Genomic DNA, 9,705 nt, shown 5'->3' on the forward strand with positions numbered 1-9,705 from the left:
TAAAGAAAAATTATGCTTAGAACAAATACAAATTATAAATAAATAGTTTAAACTTTGAAAATTATAAGCTAAGTATAAAACAACACCCAAAAAAATATTAAAAATAATTTATTTAAAATTGGATTAAAAAAACGTATATTATTAAAAATTAGCTTCTTTTTGAAGGCTACTAGAAATTGTAAATGATAATAAATTGTGTAGCATTTTTCCAAAAGCTGATAAGTTAATTTTAACAATTTTTCAGGAGACACAAATTTAAAATATAAAGTGAGTCTAGAATGGAAATAAACGTTTTTTAAGTACAAAAATATACTCTCCCACCATCGTTTAAATTAACATAATATTTTATGATGGATGAGAAGTAAAACCTTTTTTAAAAGTATCTATAATAATCCCAAAACAGCATTTTGTTACTTATTAGCTTTTGGATTTAAACCACTGATTAAATCCAAATTCAAAATTCATTAATATTTTTGCTTTTAGAAAATTAATTTAAAATTTATAATTATCTATTATTTCAATATTTACGTATATTCATAATTTTAGAGACATATCTGAAATATTCATGTTAACTATATTTATATTTGTCACATTAATTTTAGTTCTTTGATCAGTTTTTATCGATGTGCAATTTTTTTTTTTAAAGTTAGCCTATTATTATCTATCTTAGTGTGAATTTTCAATGCCCTCATTATAAAGTTGCCGACTAACATTTACCAAAAGATCACACTCATATAATAATTTTATTATAAATTTGGATTTAATTAGTTTTGATTTATTTTATTTTTTAGTATTACTTTTTTAGTAAAAAATCGATACATTGATTTGAGAACAACATAAATTAAATAAAGTACTAAACACACAAAAAGTACAATAAAACTAATAGTGTCGATCAAAAAGTATTTCCACCAAGGCATGTCGATTGCCGCTGTTTGTAAGTGTCTGGCACCTTTGTGTTTAATTATATATTCAGTCCAGTAAATTACAGTTTCCGTTGGATTGAGTGGTCTATCTTTATACCTTTGGGATAATTTTTGTGCATTCATAAAATAGCTGAAACAAAATTTCAAAATAAAAATTTTTTTTATAGTACCTATGTATCATTTTTTTTTGTCCACTCAAAAACCAGTCAATTGAAATATATATAGTGTATTGTATATATAATGTATAATAATAATTAGTCACGTTTTTGGGTTTAATTTTTAGGGAATATATGTTGTTAGTTTTTGTTCTATTTTCTTCATAGTTGTATTTTCTTTAAGTAAATATTTTAATCTATTTTGTTGATCCCCTGTGTTAATTTTTATAATAATAATAATGTTCACGAACACAAATAAAAAAAAATATAACATTCCCCACCTGTTATTATTAATCATAGTCATAATGGCATTATAAAGTGAATCTTTTGTAATAGATTCATAATCAAGTAAGATACCAGAACCTTGATTGACAAGTTTTAGTATATTTCCTAGCTGATCAAAAAATAGAGGAATCCCAATAACTGGTACACCTGAATGAATAGCTTCAATAGTACCAATTAGACCTCCATGTGTCATAAATATGCGGACTTTAGAGTGACCTAAAATTTATAATAATTTAAAAAAACATTAACATTTTTTAAATTTGATACACTTTAAAATTCTAGGCTTACTTAGAATATCTCTTTGTGGCAACCAAGGACTAATAAACACATTATCAGGTTTATCTGGCATTTCTTTTTCGTATTTCCATAAAACTCTAATAGGCAATTTTGAAAAAACGTCTTTAAATATTTGAAGTATGTGCTTTGATATTGTTGACACGCGAACCATAGAACCAAATGTAAAAATCATAACTCCGTTTGGTGACTCTTCAATAAATTTTAAAATATTCTATTGAAATTAATATTTCAATTATTAATAAATAATTATCATAATTTTTAAATTTACAAAATTGGACATAATAAGTCTAATTTTCTGATTTTCAAGTTATTGAAAAGTTGTATTTTTTTTAAGACATTTTTTTTGGTATCCCATTACCAAACTTAATTTATCTAATACAATTCAAATTATAGATTTATTTATATTTTAATTATTTATTTATACATATATAAAATTACATCCACAACTGAATTTAGGAAAACAAGTTTTTGATTTACATATTTTTACGAAGAAATAATTTAAATGGTTTTACATAAACGAATTAAAAAAATTCGATGAGTCATTCCTTCTTAATAAACAATTTTAAGGCGATAAAGTTAACAAAAATAATTTAATTAATACTCAGTTTTTGTTGGTAGGATTTCATTGATAATTATTTNTCCTTCTTAATAAACAATTTTAAGGCGATAAAGTTAACAAAAATAATTTAATTAATACTCAGTTTTTGTTGGTAGGATTTCATTGATAATTATTTAAAATAAATAGTAATAATAGCTAAAAAAATTACTCTAGGTATTTTTTTTGGTGGTTGAATATGTATACCACCAATTTCCACCATATTAGGTACTAAAGGTCGTGCTCCATCAAATGAAAAATGGCTATTTGTAAAAATCATTGAAGTGTTGTAAATTATATCATTAATATATGGAGTATTGTGACCAAATATTTCTTTTAAAAATTTATCAGCTGGCCATTCACTAAAAATCTTCCACGCTATTTTAAAATAAATATAATAAATTGTATTAATGACTCGTTGTTTAAAGTTCATTTTCCCAACTGCCTTGGTTACAATAGTTGGTATGTAAGATGGATTATCGGGTCCTCCAATTCGATTATAACTCCAAGGTAGAGGATAACTTGACATAACTGATAGCAAAGGCGCTTTGAAATGATATGCAAAACCAACATCACAGTCTGCACCAAAAATTTCAGTAAATACCTTAAAAAAATATATAGGCAAGACTTAAAGTCCATTAAAAATATAGTTTAAAAAAAATGAAATATAGTTAAAAATAAAGTTGATTGTAATTAATTGTAAACAAAATAATTTTTAAAATTAAATAATAGTTTTAAGTATAAATATACCGCATCGAACTTGATATCACTTTGTAGAAGATCTTGCACATGTGGATTTTTTATCAGCCCTTGACAAAGTTCCAACTGGTGTTGTGCAATAAATTTTTGATTTAAATGTACATTAGATATTACATTTTGAACTAAATCCATGTTCATTGAATTTACATCATGTGGTAATATATTAGACACATCGATATCTATATAATTTGGTACTGGGGATTTTTGAGGAAATGAAGTAATAACAGTTATATTATGTCCTCGTGCGGCTAAAGTTTTCAATATACTTTCATACACTATCCAATGACTCATACCATTGACTGGGAATACGCCAAGAATATTGGCTCCACTAATAATGCCCAGGGACGCAATGAAAATAAAAAATATGAAAAATACTTTCATCATCTATTAAAAAAAATAATATTTTTTCCTTTAAATAATAGTATTTAAAGTAATCGTTTTGGTAAATTTTCAAAAATCATTATTATGGTTACATTACAAACCTATTTTGTATAAAAAACATTTTTTTTCTTAAATTCAATAATAATGTATAAATATTTATACATTACTAAAACTTAACTATAAACTTCCACTCTATACATATCAGTAGTGGTGGTCAAATCATTTTGCCATAGAAGAGGATAAGAAACATTTAAGGTAATAAATTTCCGTGGGCATTGAAATCTTATATTTCAAAATTTTTTTTATTTATATTAACTATATCAAGATATAATTGCGAACTAATAGATTCTTATTAATTTTTCAAAATATAAAATATAAAAATTATACAAAATTGTCTATTAGGGTATGTCAATAAGATATTTACCCCTGCCAATCGCTTCCCATTTGACCACCATTGCATATTAAGAGGGGAAATTTTTATTAATAATAATTTTCTCTAGTGTTAAGCCGCGCCTACCGCCGTAGGTGAACGGATGGGTGACCATGCTTGCGCTTCTACGGTGGCAAAAAAGCACCATGTTCCCAGTGCAGAAGGAAACGGGAAACCACTGCACTTAAATTTCCCCAGGATATACTAACCTAACGGTTGTAAAAAAAAAAATTTTCTTCAAGTTTAATTTTATAATTTTTTTTTAAATTTTATATGCATTATTATTATTGTACAGAATTTTTATTACTTAACTGTAAAACAAACTAAAAGCAAATCAACAAATTAACAGATTAAAAACATGATAGAACTTTAATAAATTAATTTGTTATCGCATTAAAAAGGAGATGTTTTTGCTTTCAATTTTTCACGGCATGAAACCGTTACACAAAAAGGGTTAATCGATTAGGGTAAAACCGAATTTCACTTTTAAAATGGTAACCGGCATTGGTAAAAGGTTACTGATTTTAAAAAGGCGGTTGTCAATTATAGTTGTTTAGAAAAGCAAAAAAAGAAAATAAGCATTAATTTCATAAAACTGGTTATTTATTTCGGTTATCGGAAATTGATAATAAACCAGTTAATAGTAAAATAAATTTTTAAAGTGCTTCATTTTACAACTCATAACTATTTTGATCTTAGGCAGTAGATTTTAGGACAGTATTTGGAACTATTAATTATTTTATAATGTACTAATTTATTTTACTTAATTGAAAAAAAAATATAATAAATTAAAAAAAACTATATTAAGTATAAATATTAAGAATTTATAAAAGGAAAACAAAGTATTTTCTATGCAATTATTTTCTTTTGTGTCAGATTACATTAAACTTCTAAATAAAATTATATTGACACAATAAATTAAAATTTAAATTTAAATGTTATTTTAATTGTATGAAACACATCTGAAGTAGTTTTACAGGTGTATCAAATAATGGGCTAGTACAAAAAAAATAAAGGGTTGTAAGAACTATTTAGAAAGTTTTAAGTTCGTTAGCTTTTTAAAAGCACTATTTTGGGAATGAGCTCATTTACTTATAAATTGTAAAAACGAAACACAATTGAATTATTCAAATTTTTAATAATGATATTTATATATTTCCATTTATCAAAGATAATCTATATGGTTATTGTTTATGATTTATATTTTTATTTATATCTATCAAACGTTTATAACACACTATAAATTGACACAATTCAAGTTTAACTGTTAAAAACTGATTGATCTCTTTATTACAATTAGTGATTTAGTTACTATTACGTTTTTGTAAACGCATGTTACAATGACGAATTAATTTATTTTAATAATACACGTAGCTATAGATGTTATTATAACAACAATACTTTTTGTCCTAAATATTAACATATGCATATCAATATAATGGGCTTCAGTTAACTATAACTTCAGCTTGTATCAGAGTAAATAATTTAATTTTTTCTAAATCGTTTGTATAGTATTTAATGATTCAATTTGTATCAAACCAATTTTTCGTTACTTATGATCCTTGTGCACAGTTCAATGTGAACGGGTATTTTATAACTATAATTTAGACATTTTTATGAAGTATATTTTCACAATGTATTTATCATAACATGTATAAATAATACAAATTTCTTTTTAATAACTTTAAAAGAAATTTTGTTAAATACTGAAAGTATACTCACATTTTTTAAAATCGATTTCTCTAACGAAAGATAAAAATTAATTCGTTAATTAGTTATTTTTTAACATTTTCAATAATAAAAAATTTATTTATCAATAATAAAAATCTAATACACATGATTGTGTATGAATTGCTTAAAAATAATTTTATGAATGCAAAAATATTTAAAATATGAACTATGCTTATAAAATATTGAAGCACGACATAACTCAATTATTACCATTCACTTTTTACAAGTGGAGACAACTGAACGACTGGTTATAAAAAATGGTATGGGTTATTTACTGCCACTTCCACTGATCTGTATTCGTTAATTGTGAGAGGTACGTTTTTATGATCTTTGTTCCCGCAAAACATGAATATATGTCTATTTAAACTTAATTTAAAATTAAATATAATCTGCAAACGTTTAAAGCTATCGATTTTTTTTTGTTAATTTTAAATAACACCAAACTTTACTGAATATCAAAAATGTTCTTTGTCCAAATAACACTTAATAATTGACAGTCATTTTTGTTTGAAATTCAATTCCTACTGATTGAATGATCTTGTGTAGAATATTATGTCAAAGCTATTGATTTAAATAATACAAATAATTTGATTTTAATTAATTATAACTTAATGGATTTACATAAACCAGAATCGGACTGACAGGCCAACGGTAGAGAAGGCATAATAATTGTGACGACACAGTTCGATTCAAAAATGATTTATATCGCTCAATGAAAAGGAATGATGAACAAAAAAAAGTTTAAAATCAGTTTTACAAACCGGAATACGTTAATCATAGCAGCCCTCCTTACTATATAGACATAATTGTCACTTTGCTTCCATGAGCAGTCTATCTTTGATGTACATTAAAAAAAACTATCTTTTAATAAACTCCTCTAGATACGTCACAAGTGAAATACATTATTTTATTTTGAATAAATTTAATTTTCCTCAAACTTAGCAGTTTTAAAAATAATGTAATCTGAAAATGAGAAAAACAATACTTAGAAATGTTTTAAGTAACTCCTAAATATGACTACTACTACCCAAATCTGGGCACTAACGCATTAAAAAGATAGAAGTTTAACTTTTTAACTAGTTAGTTTTTTATCACTAACGTATTCCATTCATCGAGAAGCTATTTCCTAATAAGTCGCTTTGTATTATACTTTAATAAGTTAAATTAATTTTTAGTAATTGTACTAAATAAAACAATTTTTTGTCCGAAAAATTCAAAATAATGAAAAAAACATATAAATAGTATACTGTGGAAGTATTGGATAGCTGTCAATGTTTTAAAAAGCAATAACAGAATAGTGTGGTATTTAAGTATTTTTAGTGATAATATAAAATGTTTCCTTGTAATTTTGAAAGTAAATAGTAGTATTCTATATTTCCTTTAAAAAAAATATTTTATAGGAACTACAAAAATTTGTACTAGCTTAATTTATTTATATTAAATGTTATTAAATTTTAAAGTAACTCGTAATTTTATTAAGTTGATTATTAAATTTAATAACTTATAACTAAACTTGACTTTTTTTATATCTAACTTACTACAAGTTAGTATACACTTTACACAAGTTAGAAAAATTATTAACTTGTCCAGCCTAGACAAAATATTTAATAAATTTAATAATTTAATAAATCTTTCCATAAGATTAGAAAAAAAAGTATAATGATATCTGACAGTGATTAAAATCACTATCAAAAAAAAAAAACACTTCGATGCAAATCTTTAGATAGTGTTTAATTTTAAAAAATTGGTGTATTATTCCAAAAGCTACATGATCTGCTAGGTCCTTATTAATATCCTGATTAAGATAATGTACGTCGAATGAAAAAGGGATTATTAAAAATATTATTTCTCATAAAAAAAATTGTGTTGATCCATACACTTTTCAATAAGTTATAGCATTATAAAGTTAAGAATGTAAAATATAAAATCGAGAATTTTCACACAAAAATAGCATTTGGTAGCCATTTTCACCGTGAAGACAAAGTCCGAATTTTTTTTCCATAATAAAGTATATTACATTTTCATTAATTTAAGATATATATAAAAATGTCAGTATTTCCGGAATATTTTCTAAAGTTAAGTTGAAAAAGTTAATTTTTTGTGAAAAAGTCATTTTGAATCCCTCCCTGTGGGCAGGTAAAAGGTTAGATATAAAAAAAAAATATACCAAATGGTAGGTAAAAACATGTATAAAAAATAATTATATTAATTTGTTCATTTTTGAAAAAGTTATGACAGTTTTAAGTAAAAAAAAATTGAAAAAATGTCGAAAATTAGCGAATTTTAAATTTGTAATTTTTTTGGAGATTTCCCCCATTTACGGGGAACGAGGGAAATTTTTTTCAATTTTTGAGGGTAATGTCTTCGACTAGATACGATTTGTGATCTTTGACATATCGTTGAAAGAAATAGGTTCGGTGAGAGCTAAGATAAAGTGGTAACAGACACAAAAAAAAACTAAATAAATAAAAAAAAAACACATCATAGTAAAATTAATGCCTTCTCAGCTTCGCATCGAAGCTAAAATTATTTATAGTGACATAAATATTATATGGTAAAAATAATTTTGGGAATATTTTTGTAGTAACACGTAAAATTAATAACAGAACTATAACAAAATTTTTAGAATGGGAATACGAAAATTTAAAATATATAATTTTTTTAATAATTTATGTAATATTTGTTTAAAAAAGTATAAAATATAACAATAATAAATTAAAAAATTTGATGTTATAAAATATATTAACTAAAATATTATCCACAAAGACTTTTCCATTGCTACAAATTTTAAGCTCCATTGTGCCTTATCACATATTTCGTCCAATTGAAACTAAACGAAATATCTTATATTTTTTTATACTCTTTTATTGTAAATTTTTTTTTTTTTTTAACGCTTTATAAGCCCTTTAAAGGCCATAGCTGCCTCCCTCAAAGGAGGAAGTTTCTACTTGATACTCCGGGACAGTTGGTTAGTCCATCGCTGGAGAAATGGATGGCGACTTCAATTATCAAACTGATCTCTCGTTCGGCAAATGTAGCCATCCGTGACTTAGTGCTCGTCAAGCACTGCCGCGTTACCGACTCCGGCCACACCGTCCATCTCTTTTATTGTACATAAATTGTTTAAATAAAATATCATTTTATGATATGTTTAAAATTAGAAGCATGCATATGTGAAATAGGATCAAAACTATCAAACGGTAGTAAAAAATTATTTTGTGTATTCTATTTCCCTGAAAAAACTGTATTAATTAAAATTATTTTAAAATTTTTAAGGTTAATGTCTTCAACTAGATACGATTTGTGATATTTTGACGAATGGTTGAAAGAAATCGATTCAGTAAGAGCTGAGAAAAAGTGGCTACAGACATAAAAAATAACACATTATGGTAAAATTAATACCTTCTCAGCTTCGCATCCAAGCAAAAAAAAATTATAATTATTATATTTATAGTAAAAATTGATTTTTAATGAAGTTATTTTTAGTTTTCAAAAAATATCAAATATAGTGACAAAACAAATTAAATACTGAGGGGGTATTTATACTATCTAGTAGTTTATAACAAATATATATTTATGAAAGTTATCCTAAAAATGTATCTAATTTTTTAAAATGTTTACATATGTATCCATGTCTTCAGTTTTGGACTAATGTTTCGAACTTGTTGCTGAGCCCATCTTTGGAATGCTAGTTACAAATTCGTGGTTGTAATTATACTGTCGGCTTGCCTTGTTTGTTTTTATATTAACTGATAACTGATAACGTCAATATTGATTATCTATTGTTGTTTTTTTCGTATTGTTGTTGATAATAACATACCTACACGACAACAACAACTTTAACATGTTTAATTGTTTAACAATTTAACTTACTAAACAGTGGATAAAGATAAAAATATATTTTTTCAATTAAATTTTTGCTTATTTTATTTTAAATAACTCTGTATTCTGCACAAATATAGTACAAGACATTATTTTAATAATTCCTGCTGATATGGGAATGGTATTGATTCAGTTATACTTTGATTATCTTCATCTGACATAAAAATACGAATCTTAAGGTTACCTAAAATAAATAAAAAATTTAAATAAAATTTATTTTGTACTCTAATCTATTTTTATAAATCTATACCCAGAATTGGGTAACTA

General features: G+C 24.6%; 1 protein-coding gene across 1 annotated transcript; it reads right to left on the reverse strand.

The window, feature by feature from the left end:
* Nucleotides 1-92: 92 nt before the first annotated feature.
* Nucleotides 93-5,779, reverse strand: LOC126894887 (UDP-glucosyltransferase 2-like). Its single transcript, XM_050666196.1, has 6 exons — nt 5,548-5,779; nt 3,006-3,398; nt 2,428-2,859; nt 1,652-1,871; nt 1,360-1,579; nt 93-1,053 (listed from the first exon to the last, which is right to left on the reverse strand). Exons 2-6 carry the CDS (start codon nt 3,396-3,398, stop codon nt 765-767), a joined length of 1,554 nt encoding a protein of 517 aa, XP_050522153.1. The 5' UTR covers nt 5,548-5,779; the 3' UTR covers nt 93-764.
* Between the last annotated feature and the right edge of the window lie 3,926 nt (nt 5,780-9,705).

Source organism: Daktulosphaira vitifoliae, unplaced genomic scaffold (assembly GCF_025091365.1).
Source record: "Daktulosphaira vitifoliae isolate Bord-2020 unplaced genomic scaffold, ASM2509136v1 Scaffold_1, whole genome shotgun sequence".
In the NCBI taxonomy this organism is placed as follows: Eukaryota; Metazoa; Arthropoda; class Insecta; order Hemiptera; family Phylloxeridae; genus Daktulosphaira; species Daktulosphaira vitifoliae.